This window comes from Aplidium turbinatum, chromosome 6, assembly GCF_918807975.1.
Source record: "Aplidium turbinatum chromosome 6, kaAplTurb1.1, whole genome shotgun sequence".
Taxonomy (NCBI): Eukaryota; Metazoa; Chordata; class Ascidiacea; order Aplousobranchia; family Polyclinidae; genus Aplidium; species Aplidium turbinatum.
Window position 1 is genome coordinate 21,967,369 of NC_137477.1, and position 16,403 is coordinate 21,983,771.

The 16,403-nt window shown below is 40.3% G+C and overlaps 1 protein-coding gene across 1 annotated transcript; it reads right to left on the reverse strand.

The window, feature by feature from the left end:
* Positions 1-1,783: 1,783 nt before the first annotated feature.
* On the reverse strand, positions 1,784-14,882 carry LOC145772110 (sperm-associated antigen 8-like). The gene is made up of 6 exons (XM_082583945.1): positions 14,864-14,882; positions 13,538-13,650; positions 11,436-11,659; positions 3,221-3,335; positions 2,825-2,887; positions 1,784-2,320 (listed from the first exon to the last, which is right to left on the reverse strand). The coding sequence occupies exons 2-6, from the start codon at positions 13,616-13,618 to the stop codon at positions 2,198-2,200; spliced, it is 606 nt and encodes a 201-aa protein (XP_082440071.1). The 5' UTR covers positions 13,619-13,650; positions 14,864-14,882; the 3' UTR covers positions 1,784-2,197.
* Positions 14,883-16,403: the final 1,521 nt, after the last annotated feature.

Below are 16,403 nucleotides of genomic sequence, written 5' to 3' on the forward strand. Positions count from 1 at the left end.
TCACAATTGAACCCGTCTCTTGTTAACAATATACCATCAATCTTCACTCAACACATGTGGAACTTGAGTCGAAAGTTAGGAAGAAGACAGGTTGGATAGCAGCTCATATACATAGCGGTTATCAAAAAAGAAAGAACAGTCATAACTCTTCGTTCTTCTGTAATTACCAAACTTGGTCTAAAACGATGATAGCTCTTTTACCGAATGCTAGAAGGGTCACAATTGGACGGTGGTCACTTAACATATTCTGAATTGGCTGGTGGTGTCATTGCTGCAATTGGGATCTTATTCGGAATTAACATGTTTAATGTTTCGACGCAGCAAATGGATGCGTCTTGGCAAACAATTTGGGGGTGGCTGACTCGATACCCTTTGCTGCTTCCAGTTGTCTGGTTGAATTTGAATCTTTATCCTCGGACTGACAAAGCCTTGATAGATTATTCCTGATAGTTTCGCATAGCCTACTTGTAGAGGCTTTTGACGCAAGGCCGGTTAGGCCTACAGAGTTTGGCAGAGTAAAGTTTCCGATTGTTGAAATGTTGCCGACGAATTATTTCATCTACTAGGTGCCGCTGAATGGAGAGCAGTTCTGAAATGCGCTGCTCAAGCACACACACCGAGAGCCAAACCAGCTGCAGTGTGATCACAATGCACTGCATGTTGTCACGATAGAAACCAAATACAGTAGAACTCGGTTAATCCGGATTCGATTTGACCGGCGATTCCATCCGGATTAGGCGAAGATCCGGATTAACCGATGATGGTTCTATCAAGCCTGACGTTACCTAGATAGAAGGGTATCGGTAAAAATCACCGAAATTGAACGCATTAGTGTGGTCATCTGTCAATTCCGAGACGCGCGATCACCATATTAGCGATAGAATTCTTTTGAAATGCAGTATGCATGTAAAACGAATGTATTTGTAGACTCTGCGTTTAACGCAAGAACACACTGGCAAAAGTTATATCTTTAGACATGCGTGTCGGAATAATCTGTAGTCACTCAAAACTGTTGAAAACAGTTACGGAAGACGAGTTTCTTTGGAAAACTTACAAAAAATCAAACAAAGTCTTCTATTGGAAAAACATCACCGACATACCGCCGAAAATTCCACCGACATCTTTTCAAGTGACAGTACGAGTTTGGGCATTTGCGCACGAATTTTGCGTTAGGAGGGATTACTGTTCATGAAATAAAGAAATCCGCAATGATTTATTGCGTCACATAAACGGAACAATAGATAAGAAATTTCTCGCTATAAGCCACGTTACGTTTTAGCATAAAATGGCAAAACTGTCGGGAAAATCCGGATAAAGCGATAGAGAAAGCGCAACTTTTGTCCGGAATAGGCGAAGATCCGGATTAAATAATCCGGATAATCCGAAGCCGTTTCTCAAGAAAAAGATTACAAATCATTTGTACTTCCAGTTTCATCCGGATTAGGCGAAGATCCGGATTAACCGAATCCGGATTAACCGAGTTCTACTGTATAAACATAGCCTAATATTTGTTCTTTAGAAATGCAGTTTTAAAGACATTTTTCAAAGACAGATCATATGGATGCACAGATCCAACTCGTACACTCAGGGCCGTTGAGAGGATATTTTAAACCCGGCACCAATAAGATTCTCGGGCCCTGTCCAAAAGTAGGTTACCTCATGGACATCCTGTCTCCGCTTGGCGTGTCACACTACATTATCAAATCATACCATCAATCAATTTTGCTATAAATTGCAGTTCTGCTGTTGTCAGTTATTCAATTAAATTTCATACACCCGAAAATCAACGTTTTATAACGTTTTATTTAATGACGTAAAAACTATTTTTTTGCCGACATTAATGTTAACACGCACAGTGCATTCAACATGCAGATGAAATCTTAGCCTACACTTGATAACAATATTATGACAAATCAGTGACAAATATATACCGACCAGCACAGGGTTGTAACCTTCAGCGTCACCGTATTTTAATTGGTCTAGTTCTCGCAGTAGAACCAAGCCACTCAAGGTTTCCCACCCACAAGTTGAGAGTTCTGGAATCTATACAGTGCGGTATCAATGTGTCCGTGTGGAATGTCTTGATGCAAATAAGGGCATAATCTAATTACTGGATTTCCCTTCGTACATAGACAATTTTTATAAAAACATAGATTACGCAAACAGTAAAGCGCACAGTTAATCAACACAGAGGTGTTCACATGTTTGGATATCCTTCGTCGTCGTAAGGTTGAGTCTGGTCCAGGTATTCCGAGATCGGCATACTAAATGCGGAGTTCTTTTTAAACGGGGTATTCCTGGTCTTGACTTGCGAAACTCCCTATAAACCAAGATCCTTGTATCAACGATCATGGGAGATAGAAGTGCCTCTTGTTTGTTTGTTTGTTTATCTTTATCCTGCATTGCGGGAAAGCGGACTTGAGCGCTATGCATCGGTGTACGCCTTCCGACGTACACCTGACCCACGCTGCAGCCGACGACAATGTCTGTTTCCGGTTGTCTACTCTGCTTATGACTTTAATTTGGAACTACCCATTACTCGAAATCGATCACTGGGTAGAGGCAATTATCGTAAAGTTTCTTGCCCAGAGAAACAACAGCAGGTGCGGGTGGCTGGAGTCGAACACGCAGGCTCTCGACTGTGAGCCCAAAGCGCTAACCACTCGGCCACTGATTGTTCGTATACGAACGAGTCGACTTGAATATCTCGAAAAGTGAGGCACAGTTGTTTTTAAGTAAAGTATGTAAAGAGATTTTATGTTTCTCGATGACACTTCAATGGAAAGCATGATTAATTGATTAGGTTTGTACTTATCCTACTTACGTGGATTTTGTCGCTGTGCGTTGACCAGAACGTCGTGCATTGCTCGGTGTTAACATTGTGATCCTGTAATAAAGTGAACGATGTAATTTTCCAAAAAAAAGAGGATTGTTTTAAACTTTACGCAGCAACAATAGAGTTCGTATGCAGACAATCCAGACATCCACGTAAAAGAATCATTTTTTTTCCGAAGAGTAATGCTAACACCGGATAATCACCAAGTTGAACTGTTTCGTATAAAAGGATGTGGGGATTTGTAGTCATGAAGGCGCCGATCTGCTTAAGAATGCAGAACAACAGCTTTATTGTCTTCAGACGTGGTCAAGTGGTTAAGAATGGCATACTGGACAGCTTAGGCTACAATAAATCTTCAAAGTGCAACCACACGGGGAATATTACTTTTGTAGGTGGTACGATTATTGGCTTGAAATCCGGTTTATCGTAATCTTGTTGTTTCACTGATATGAACTCAGTTTTAGGTATCGGCTGATTGTAGTCGATAACTGTTTCCGATCTGCAACACAAAAAATACCCACGTCATTCAAGGTCGGTTATGGTTTAAACACCTTGCTGAAAAAATGTGCTCCAGCAGCCTATGATTAAGTTCTTGTTAATTTCCCAAAACCATAAAATTCATTTTCGGAGAACGCAAGCTAAACACTGCAGTGTCAGACATCTATACTGGGCTACAAACACTCTTTTTTTGCTTCTATCTATTCGTCTGACGAAACGAATTAATAAAAATAAAACAAATACTGAACCGCACCACGCACTAGGCTATATGACATAGGTGTACAGGATCCGGACCCAGATCTTACTGTTTTTCGACGATTTATCCATTTTGCAAACATCTTTATCAGAAAGTATGAATCTATTGACCTGCCATACGGTGAAATATTTTTAAATAGATTTTTAAAAGTAGGGAAGGTGGGGTGAGTTGAGCAATGGGGTAAGTTGAGCAACCCCTAGTTCCGGGAAAGCGGAAAAGCTAAAACGAATTTTTCCGCCAACAAGTTATTTTACCCATAATGCCTTTTAAGCCACTATATCGATCTAAACAACTGGAAGCTTTGTTTAGGAATGGTTCCACGTTTTTGAGTTTAGGTGCTTAGAAGTAAATATTTGGCAGCGGCTGAAATTTCTGTTTATTGAATTATTAGTAGAGATAGATGAAATTTGTTTTGCAATTGAGGTAGACGTTACATCTGCCTCGGCTTGTAGCCAATAATGCAATATAGTTTTCTAGCAGTCTTTGAAAAAATTAACTTTTTAAAAAAATAGTGGAGATGGGGTAAGTTGAGCAGTTGCTCGATCTTAAAATCAAATCAGCAATTGAGCAGTTGCAGTTGCTCAACTTACCCCAGTAAATAACTTAAGACAGCTGATCAGGTCAAGCCAGCTAATTATCTTGTTTTTTCTTTCCTTTTCATGTTAAAGCTTGGGACTCATGTTGTCAACCTCCTCGTGGTGAGTCCCGGTAACTGCACAAAACAGGCTAATGACAACAAACAGAGACACGTCAGGGCGTCTCTGGGGTGGTAAAAGGATAAACCCTCGGCCCCAGAGTTCGAAGAAAGAAGCCAGAAGTCCCAACATCCTACAGCTTAACGTTGAAGGCCTTACGACTGCTAAAATCGACGTCGTACAAAGAATAGCTCAACGACAAAAGGCCCTTATCATCATCCTCCAGGAGACCCACTGCCACAGCGCAGATAGGCTAGTGATCCCAAATTACTCACTAGCTGGGTTAATCCTAAGCAGGACACACGGCTTAGCCACATTTGTCCACGAGAAGCTGAACTGGAGACTGGTTGAACAATCCCCTTCAGACTCAGAGATCGAATGGCTAAGTGTGGACGTCAACGGCTACAAAATCGTAAACATCTACAAGCCACCTCCCTCGCCATTTACTCCGACGGCCATCCCAGTGTACCCCCACCCCTGCCTCTATGCTGGCGATTTTAATTACCAGCACGTCGACTGGGGATACCGCATCACCAGCCCTTCTGGTGCATGTCTGGCTAACTGGGCATCAAATAACAACTATGCCCCACTGTACAACCCCAAAGACAAAGCCAGCTTTACATCCGGGCGATGGGGCACTGGAACAAACCCAGACATGGCCTTTGCTAGCACTGGCAACGACAATCAGCTTCCGGACAGACGTGTGCTACAGAAGTTCCCTCGGTCCCAACACCGACCTTCTCTCATTACCGCAATACCGCTCAAGACACCAATTCCGAGTGAACCAGTCAAGCGGTGGAACTTCCGTAAAGCCGACTGGAATCGCTTTAGCTTCCTTACCAACAAGTTCACAAATGAGTTACCTCCACCTAACTGTCACAATGTGGACGAGGCCTACCAGGACTTTTGCAACACCATCTTAACCATCCCTCGAGGTCGTAGAAGTAACTACACTCCATGCTGGGGTGCAGAGTGCGAGCGCCTCTACCAATCTTTTGTTAGCTCTTCAGATGGTCAAACAACACCCTCAGCCGCCAAGGCTCTTCTGGAAAGACTCGATGCAAAAAGAAAAGAACGCTGGACAGAGACTATCCAATCTATCGATCTCTCGCACTCAAGCCGTACAGCGTGGAGCACACTCAATAACCTTACGGGACGATCAAGATAATCACCCTGACAATGTCCCATTCCTGCTAATAAGATCGCATCGCAGGTAATAAAAAATGGGATATATAAGCCGTGTGATCGTACCTCCGATCGGTTTGTAACCAAAGAAGTGAAAAAGCTATGGAAGATCAACACACCCGACCAGGAGAGCATTTCTAGCTCCTTCTCACGGAGCGAATTTAATGCTGCCCTCAAGCACCTAAAACCTGGTAAGGCCCCTGGTCCAGATAGGATATGTCCAGAGCTTATCATGCACGCTGGTTATGTTCTAAAGTCCTGGTTATGCGATTTCCTGTCGTCCTGCCTGCGCCGCCTCAAGATTCCTAAAGTATGGAGAAGATCTCTGGTCGTCACGATCCCTAAGCCAAACAAACCACTAGACGATGCAAAGAGCTATCGCCCCATCTCCTTGCTCTGCATCCCTTTCAAGATCTTTGAGAGACTGATCTACGCTCGTGTCGAACCAATAATTGACCCACTGCTTCCCAAAGAACAAGCTGGATTCCGACACGGGAGGTCAACTGTAGACCAAGTCACACTACTAACTCAGGATATTGAGGAGAGTTTCTCGGCAAAAAAGAAAGCGGGGGCTGTCTTTATCGACCTAACAGCAGCCTATGACACTGTTTGGCACCGTGGCCTAGTCTACAAACTACTTAGTTTGTAGAAACTACAAACTACTTAGTTTGTACAAACTACTACAAACTACTTAGTCCGCCTACTCCCTGACAGGCACCTGGTCAAAATGATCATGGAACTCATCCACAACAGGAGTTTTACCCTTACCACCGGAAGCGGAAAGCCAAGTAGACTGCGGCGACTCAAAAACGGTGTCCCACAGGGATCAGTCTTGGCTCCCCTCCTTTTCAATGTCTATATGCATGACCTACCATCAACAACATCTGACAAATATGCATATGCTGATGACTTGGCCATCTTGCACTCTGCGAAAGACTGGCAATCATTAGAAATGACGTTGAGCCAAGACATGACGACCATATCTGGATCCCTTCACCAATGGAAACTGAAGCTCAGTGAAAGTAAAACTGTGACGGCAGCCTTCCATCTCAACAACAGGGAGGCAAAACGTGACCTGAAAGTGACCGTTAACGGCAAAATTTTGCCGCCCTGCCCAGAACCTGCATACCTTGGGGTTACACTTGACAGGTCACTCACATACCGTCACCATTTACAGTCACTACGCAAAAAGCTGACATCTCGCGTCGCCCTGCTGAGACGTTTGGCAGGCACAACTTGGGGTGCAGGTGCTGACACCTTGCGCACTGCAACCCTGGCGTTGGTCCACTCCACTGCTGAATACTGCGCCCCTGCCTGGTGCCGCAGTGCCCACACCCGTCTCATCGACAGCCCAATCAACGACGCATTGCGAACTGTAACTGGATGCCTGCGCCCAACTCCAACAGAGTATTTACCAATCCTCGCAGGCATCCAACCTGCTGAGCTTCGCCGAAAGGGAGCCCTTATACACCTGGCTCGCCGGGCGGGGGATCCTAACCACTTGCTTCATGCAAAACTCAACATCCCACCTCAGGAATCTCCCCGGCAATTAAAGTCAAGGCACCCCTTTGTGCCAGCTGCTGTTGAATTACTACATCCATTCAGCGATCATGCCATCAGCGCAGCACACTTCATGGAAGACAATTGGAATGCAGCGTGGTGTGCCACCGACACGAAACTACATCGTTTTATACCTCACCCGGTGGCGCGCCCCCCTGGTATGGACCTGCCTCGGCCGACTTGGGTCAAGCCCAACAGAATCCGAACCGGAGTCGGTCGCTTCCATTCCAACATGCACAAGTGGGGTTTGGCTCCCTCACCGCCTGCGAATGCGGCGCGGAGGAACAAACTGCTGACCATGTCGTTCTGGAATGTCCGATCTATAAGGCACCAAATGGAACGCATGGTATAGCAACGCTAGACGAAGCTACACTCACCTGGCTCTCCATCACCTGCCCTGAAATTTGATTTGATCTAGTCTCAAACGAAAGAAGAAGAAGATGTTAAAGCTACAATAATTGTACATTATTGATGTACAGGTTATCTTTTCAAATATATTGCTTGGTCAGTTAAATACAATGCCACGTAGGTAATTCAGGGCAAAACAAGTCGTCGGGTAAAACCGGTCAGTTTGATTTTAATCAAGCATAACTTTTTTTTTGGAAATAATACACTCAAAAAAATGCTTTAGCGCAGTTAGTGGTTCTTTTGTGATGCGACAACAGCAACTGCTATGCAGTTTTTGCTTGCTATCTTTGTCTAGGCTGCGAAACGTAAGTTGGTGTAAAATTTTACCTTCATATTTTAAACTAACTTTTTTTTTGTGGTTTAGACTAAACAGAGCATTACACTATGAAAATTGTTAATTAAACCAAGACTTTCTAGTTTAAACGAAATTACAATTATTGCAATCTGTCTCAAAACAACTCATCTTGTAGTTCTTCCTTGGAAATTAGTTTTATTGGGTATTTATTTTTGTTCAGTCATGGCTATTTTGGTTGGGGCAACACAAGTCAGTCATGAAGTGCTGTGCCAAACTTTTGGTGAAAATGCTAAATTCTTTAACCAAACTGTCATGTAGGCTTAGGCTACCTGGTTCATAGGGTATTAGTTGCCTATTACATCAAAAATCAGCTTATCCTAGTGTGAGCGAAGCATTTAGTTTGGGGGGGGGTCTACCAAGGGGGCACGATTTTTTTTGATTTTTGGCCATGTTTGAGGCCCTATCACTGCTAAACCAAATTAGGTAACAACTCAAAATTTTTACAGGTGATAGTACTTCTGCCAAATATTAAAAAAACAACATCGTTCACATTGTCACTCTAAAAGGTCAAAGGTCATAGACATCCAAAGATGGCCGTTTCCAGCTCTCAGCTAAGATTTTCCAAAATTTTAAAACCTCGCCAAGACCCGATTTGTGCTTGGTTTTGGCTGAAATTTGGTAGAAATGTTGTTTATAAGATTCTCTATGTACTGAAAAAATATCCGTACAAAATATTAAAGGATTTGGGAGTTATTTAATGTGAAACGTGGGTCGAAATGAAAAAAAGCAAAAAGGTGGGGTCCTTTTAATATCTTGGTTACCCCTGACCCCAGTGAAAATTTGCACTGAAATGTTGTCCACTTATTCACTAAGATATGATAAGTTTACCACGCCAAATTCATTTATGGTTCTCAATGTTTTCTTATAGAAAGTGTGCGTCAAACTTTGGACAAAAACGCAAAAAATCACAAATGAAAGATTTTAAAAAAATGTAACAATATTGAACTATAGCCTACTAGAAAACGTTTGAAGTGTATTTTTGATTGTGTTTCTATCAATTGTTCACAAAAGCAATTCTTCTAACATTTGGCAACTGTAATGTACCATGTATACCTCATTGTTAGTGAACAAAATGGCAAATTTTGTCGTAATCTTCCTTGCTCAGTTTGTTTTGTCGTCCAGAAGAACCATGGATATTCGGCACAGTAATTGAACAAATAATGTCATAAAATGGAATCCAGCATGTTTGCTGATGTCTGTTCTGAACGAATGTGCTGCAGTGGTGTACTTTGTATGTGAAACTGCACTTTGTATGTGTAAATATACTCTTTCTCTCATCAAAAAACACCGACCTGTTTTACCCTTACTTAGGGGCAAAACCAGTCATTTGACTCGGTCGTAAAAATGATGTTTTATTAACATAACTTAAAAATAAATTTCACTTTTTTTTTGCTATCTTGTTTAAGGAAGCCTTAGTACAACTGTTTAACACTAAAAATTAAAACATTTTTAACTTTATGTGAAGATATACACGATAATACCAAAATGTGACTAGTCTTGCCCGCACTACCCATACCAAAGAAAAACAAACAGGGGAAACATTCAAGATGCTGTGCTGAGGAGTGCAGCAGATAATTAATGTAATATGGAAAATCCGTAAATGCTGCTTCTATTGATCATGGTATTAAACCGATGACGCTGACTCGTTACATGAATCAAGTGAAGAATGCTGTCGCTGCCGATAATGTGACTTCAGTCAGAAGAGCTATGCAGAGCTAGCGGTATGGTTTTGCTAACCATACCACCCCACACATCGCATCAACTACAGCCTCTAGACAAGGCTGTGTACGGACCGTTTAAGTCGTAGGCCTACTACAGCATTACGTGATCGGTCTGCAAGAGATTTTTCCAAACACTCCTCACTATAGCCTAACATTTAAATAGTTTATATGGTGATATATTGAAAACTGGGGCAACCACCCCCTGCCTACAATCGATACGAAGACCAAAAACATATTCTTAGTGGTAAATCAATGGCTCAGTTGCAATAAAAACATGTATTAATACTAACTCTGCAACTTAAGAAATTGAAGTTGTCTTGATTTCTTATTAATATAAGCAATCAACGCCTTAATTCATTGTTGCTCAACTTACCCCATGCTGTTGCTCAACTTACCCCATTAAAAAAAAGGGTGGGGTAAGTTGAGCAACTTTTACAAAACTATTCAGATCAGATGAAATATAAGAGACAAGAAAATATTTTTGCTTTGAAGCAGGGCCAATGAGCATACCTTTAACATCCATGACAAAAATATTCTCTGACGCCTGACACATTTTCAAGAAACGCGTATTTATAAAAACCTGCTCAACTTACCCAACTTTCCCTACCGGTAGTATTGCTTCGGATCTCAGATAAGCATATCTAGAAATTGTCAGATCCGGATCTCATAAAGCAAAAATCAGATCAGGATCCTAAAGAACTTGGATCCGTATACCTCTGCTATATGATGAATGTGCGGATCGATGATTGCATCACCACCGTTGATAGGTCACGAAAACAGCGTTCCTTATCACAATACTCATTTTCAAAATGAGTAGGCCTAGGCCTACCAGCTACCATTATCACATGTGGTAACGATGTTCATTGTCACAAGTAGGCCTACTCAAAATCGACTAGTTGCAAATGCACTATCCCAAACAAATAAGAGGTGCTTTTGTCAACTTCTCAGGCTTCTGGAATGTTTTTTGACCAGTGACGTAGCCCACAAAGAATTTTGGCAAGGGGGCATTCCTATTTTTTTTATAGAATAACACCCACTTTATAGCAATGGCAAGTGTAAGATTACTATAGACCTACACAACACCAAGTTTCGGATTTGTATCAGCAAGGCTGCTTTGGATATATTGTGCATTGAACATGAATATAATATGGTAAAGCCTAGAAAAGAGGATAGAAAGCATATTGGCCAATTTTCGGCCCAACAATCATTATTTGACCTTGCGTCGCACTGGCAAACAGCTGAAAGTGTCAATCCTCATTAGTGCATAGTAGCATACAACCACTTTCGACAGCAATCAGAAATTGGGCATAATCGAACTTGGTTGAAGACACTTCTGCAAAGCTTATGACTTGTGATGTAGGTCAGTGGTCCAAAGTGGGCGATATCACCCCCATCCCCGGGTGCGGTACACGACCTATAATGCAGCAAGCACGAATGACGCAAGATCTGAATGCCGCAAGACACGAATGAGACTTGCATATTTCTTGCGTCTGTTGTTCAGGCTGCGCTGGTCAGAAGTATCGCTCGCAGTGCTAGTATTGCAAAATGAAATCTCTTTAGTTTTACGAAAGCATTAAATTTGCAATTCTTATCAAAGAATGTAAACTCTTAAAATCTGGCATGCTAGAAGAGTAAGTCTAACATCTCGCATTTCATCCGGTTATTCAAGTCTCGCGTCATTCATGCTCGCTTCAAAGCTGGGCCACAAAAAATCCAATTTGATATCGCCAACTCTTCGTAAATATGTGAACAATATAACAAATCTGGCAGCACTGATACATATCAATGAACCACCGCAACCTTTGTTCGAGTGAGTTGGAACTCCGGTGCTGGGTCATATACCTCACAAACCTTTCACCAATATTCATCAAATGTAGCCTATGTATTTATGATTGTACGTACGATTGTACGTTGTACGTACATAACTTTGTTAAGCAACATTCTCTCCATTAACTCTTCTTTCTTTCCTCTGGTTCGTACTCCAGGAAACTTGGGTTCTTGAAAAGCTTCTCTAATTGTTGTCATGCTCTCACAAGAGGCATCAAAGTCTAGGGTTAAAAGTCCTTTGTGTCCGTTTTTGAGCAACTGGGCAGTGCTGGTAAATTCATGATTGACATCAACTGGTTCAAGTGAAGCAGTTGCTCTCTAAACAACCAAGGTGTTATTGTTATAGGGATGCACTAATTAATAAGTAGCCTATTCCAAAATAGGTTCAGAAAATTAAAATAACAAGTTACACCTGTCGGTAACTTAAATAAGGATTGTCATTGAAAGCAAAACTCAAGCATATGTACTAGGTTATGACGAAACACACCTGTTATAGTTCCTTTGAGTCTGCCTTGAATTACAAATTTATAAACCAACGTTTGTTAGTGGCAATTCTTAAAATATGGGCTTCTTCTTCAACAGAAGAAGAAATATGGGCTACATGTTTACAACTCTCAGCTGCAAGCTGATGGTTTAGTTAGTATAACATTGTGATTAATAAACTAAACATGATAAGACTGAGATTTCATTCGTGTGTTGAACTATCAACACAGAGCTCTGCAAAAACAATGACGACATGGTGAAGAACTGGCCACCCAACACCAACATGCTTTTGGGGCAATTCTTTTACCTTGTTTCAGTCATTTTCTGAGGCCCAATAATGTTTGTTTAAGACAAACAGATTTTTATTTGACCAGAATCATCAAAGATTAAAACCATTTTCTGGTAATGAAGGAAGGATTTCGAAAACCCAACTGAGGTGTTCTCATCTTCTCCTATGATAAACAAGGCATGTTTTGACTCATATCTCTATAAACCGGTGGATTAAAAGCAAAACTTTTCTAAAAAGGATTGGCTTTGGAGGTGAACAGGAATAGAAAACGTCTCAAAATGATATGAAAAGTAAGACTAGAGAAGAAAGATGCAACAAACAGAATGAGATGGAGAAAAGGAGTGAAGACAATCGCTGCAATGAAATGTCAGCCTCATCAAGTTGGCTGTATGTCCAACTGCTTGCCAAGAAAGGGGTGTGTTAAGTCTGTATACAATATTTTGCACAGGTGTTTTTTTTCTTAATTTATTTGGGTCACAGTAATTCTTGCAGAAAATGTTTCAAATGATTTAAAAGCAAAAAATTATTTAAAAAAAAAACAGGTTTACAAACTCTGGGCAAATCGATGACTGAACTAACAGAATAGTTTTTCCTTATACGGTATAAGCATGCGCCATCTCCATTCTGTGTAGATAGTGTACCAACATGAGTTATTTGTTTCCAAGAGTGGCGATTTTGGGCTAACTCGCCCAGTATTGATTGATTGAATCTTTATCCTCGGACTGGGAAAGCTTCTTGCAGAGCTTAATCCTGGCAGTTTCGCCTACTTGTAGAGGCTTTGAATCACTGACGCAGACCCAGTCACCGAGATTGACAGAGTGAAGTTTTCGATTGTTGAAGTCTTGTTGCTTGGGAACTATTCCATCCATTAGATGCCACTGAATGGAGAGCAGTCCTTAACGTGCGTTGCTCAAGCGCACACCCCGAGCGTCGAACCAGCGCCGCTTGATCTTGAAGATTCTTCGTTACAAAAGTGACGTGCTAACCAATTGAGCTATCGGGGTGATTGTCAAATTGAGTCTGGTTTGAATGTTGTCTTGCCACCGTTTTGGTTGTCTGCCACATTTTCTCTTTCCTTTGACTTTACCTTCTATTCAAACTTTGCTGATACCGAATTTTATTCATTTAGTGTGGCTGAACAGTGAACAGTCTTAAAACTTTTGATTTTATTGTTGCTGAAATTGGATGTAGCTTCTTCTATTTTCATGTGGTCAAGTAGCGTTTTGTTGGTCATGTTTCTCATGATGCAATTTTGGAAAGTATCATAGCAAGTTTTTTGCATGGATGATGACGTCCAATTTACGTATTAGACTGTAGAGCACAACTGGTAAAACATTATTGTTTAAAAGTTTTGATTTCAATTTGATTGGAAGTCTATTAAAGGTCCATCAAAAGTATAATAAACACTACTCTATGAAACTTACTTCTTCCACCCAATTTTCTAATAGACATTTTCCACCTGAGTTGTTTTTCGGTATTACATTTCTTTCTTGAAAGGAACTCATTGTCTTTCGCTCAGCCTATTACATCAGTGATGCTGAAAAATGTAAAAAAATATGCTGATAAGTTTTCTAAACTAAAGAAAAACTGTGAAATTTTGTTTAGCATCTTTAAACAAAAAATGCTTTTGTGCTAAAAACCTCAAAACTCCTTGAAATATGTCCTTTAGCAGTCCAGTTTAGTAAGCATAATTCTTTTAGATTTTTATTGTAATCCTGAAAATTTGATGTGGAAAAGGCTATGTGTATAATTAATCAAATCATAGCTATCAATACTTCATGTCACCGTTTCATGAACACTGCAAACAAACAATGTATCTCATATAACCTTGTTCTGAACATATACGCCTAACTATATATGCTGGCATATGTCTGTTGGTGCATGTTGCATGCAAGTGAATTTGTTAAATTGTTCACTTTGCTTCATATAGATCGCAAGTTTCAAAATACGGTAAATGTTTAATAATAATATATTCACAGGTTTGCCAATGTGCGAACCTATAATAATGACTAGAGGCCAATGTAATTATAATCTTAAACTCTAGGCTACATGGTGCTATCTATCTCTTTGAAATGATAGTTTTGACTGTTGAAGTTTAATCAGTGAATTTCAATCAACGCAAAAGTTTTAGTTTCAAGTTTACAAAAGGATAAAATTTTCATTTACCAGATGCTATATTTATCATTTTACCAGCACCTGTGGCTCAGTGGTTATCACCTTCAGCTCTGGTGCTGGTAGCCCTGGGTTTGATTCCAGGTCGGTTTGATTCCGAGTCATACCAAAGACTTTAAAAAGGGTATCGATTGTGTTCTTTCTTGCATAACACAGTGAGGATAAATCGGGTAATAATCTGGTGACATATCACCCTTTTCCAATCTGCCTTGAGCCAGCATGGAAGCAGTACAGCTCATAAAATCACATGGAACCATGTCAAGTAACCTATATTGATGCGCAATCTTCTATAGTGAATGATTATATATTTATCATTTAAATCAAATATAGTTATTACTATCTAAACCCTTGACAGCCTGTTTCACCTAAAAAGAGGATCATCAGAAGGTCCTTATTCAAATAGAATTCTATTTTAATTATATTTTAAATAGATATCTGAACTCGACGAGACAAGCAAAGTGGTCGGTCTCAAAATGAATTTGACTAAAACACAAGTTATGTTCAATTACCATGTCAAAGGAAACCAAAACATTACATTAGATGGAGCCAATCTCCAAAACGTAAACAAATACACATACCTTGGCCAAATAGTAACCATATCACCTGAACCTGATAAAGAAGAAGAAATTAAAAGAAGAATTACATTTAGTTGGCAGGCATTTGGAAGAGCGAGCTCAATGATTAAAAGTAAATTACCGATCTCCATGAAAAGAAAGTACCGTATATAATCAATGCATTCTCCCAACAATGACATACAGAGCAGAAACATGGAACTTAACGAAAGCACTAACACTCAACTACGCTCTGCGCAAAGATCACATGAAAAAGTACTCTTAGGCATTACATAGAAAGACAGGAAACCAGCCAAATGGATACGACAACAAACACAAATCAAAGATATCATTCAAACAATAAAAACTTTAAAGTGGAATTGGGCAGGACATATCATGCAAACAACTGACAACAGATGGACAGGACGAGCTACTGACTGGATACCGCTTGACAATAAGCGCAAAAGAAGGAAACAGAAAACAAGATGGCGTGACGAACTCTACCAATTCGACAAACACTGGACACAAACGTGCAAAGACAGACAAAATTATAAAGATATGGGGAAGGCCTTCATCCTGCAGTGGAACAACAATGGCTGACAATGATGATGATTAATGAAACTGCTATTAAGAGTAGCAGGTCAGCTTCCACTCAAATTTGATGCAAGCATGTTGATTGAGATGGCCTGTGCAGACTGAAAATTAGTTGCCATATTGATTGATTTTGTTGTGCGATATCAAAACAGCTAAACATTAAATGACACAGTACGCATAATGATCATAAATAACAACAGAAAGTAGTGATGTACATTGCATCATTCAATTAAGCAAATGCTTCATGTAACCACAATGGGAAGCTGCAAAGTGACCATGACAGTCTTTGAGTTAAGCAGCCATTTTCAGTCATGTTGATGAGAAACTTTTAATATGCTTTAAATATTAAAGCATCTACACTAGCAACAAAAGTCAAAATAGATACAAATTTGCATCCATAATGTGTCAAAATACAAAGCTCTAATATAAGGTGCTGATAATCGACGGTAAAGATAATAGCATAAATCCTTTAGAGCTATTAATATATAATGCAATGTTGATCCCTCTCAATACTTCTCAAGCAGTATCAACATTGCCAGGATGTGTAAAATCAATGAAATAATACCTATAAAAAACTGTTGAATTCATCATTTTTGTCAGTGGGCTACACTAACTTGCTAACATATTAATTAATTAGCTATCTTAGATTTAATCAGTAACCGGAAAAAATTCATAATCTTTCAGCTTAAAAAATTACATCCAAGCACTGAGTAAGCTAAAGATTTTTCTACTGCAGTATGCAATGCATTGCATATGACTTGTGGTATGTAGTTGTAAACTGCCCCGTTAGCTCAGGGGTAAAGCACTCAACTCAAGAGATGCTGGTTTGGATCTTGGAGTGTGTGCTTGAGGAACACATTTCAGGACTGCTCTCCATTCTGAGGCTAGGATGGAATAATTTCCAGACAACAACTATCGCAAACTTCATTCTGTCAATTTCGGTGACTGGCCCTGCGTCAAAAGCCTCTACAAG

Excerpts from the sequence above, each read along its gene's own strand:
- LOC145772110 (XM_082583945.1), bottom strand. The coding sequence starts at position 13,618 with ATGAGTTCCTTTCAAGAAAGAAATGTAATACCGAAAAACAACTCAGGT. Across the intron at positions 2,888-3,220 it reads TAATCGTACCACCTACAAAA|GATCACAATGTTAACACCGA; the intron begins GTAATATTCCCC and ends ACTTTATTACAG. Across the intron at positions 2,321-2,824 it reads CGCACAGCGACAAAATCCAC|GGAGTTTCGCAAGTCAAGAC; the intron begins GTAAGTAGGATA and ends CTTGGTTTATAG.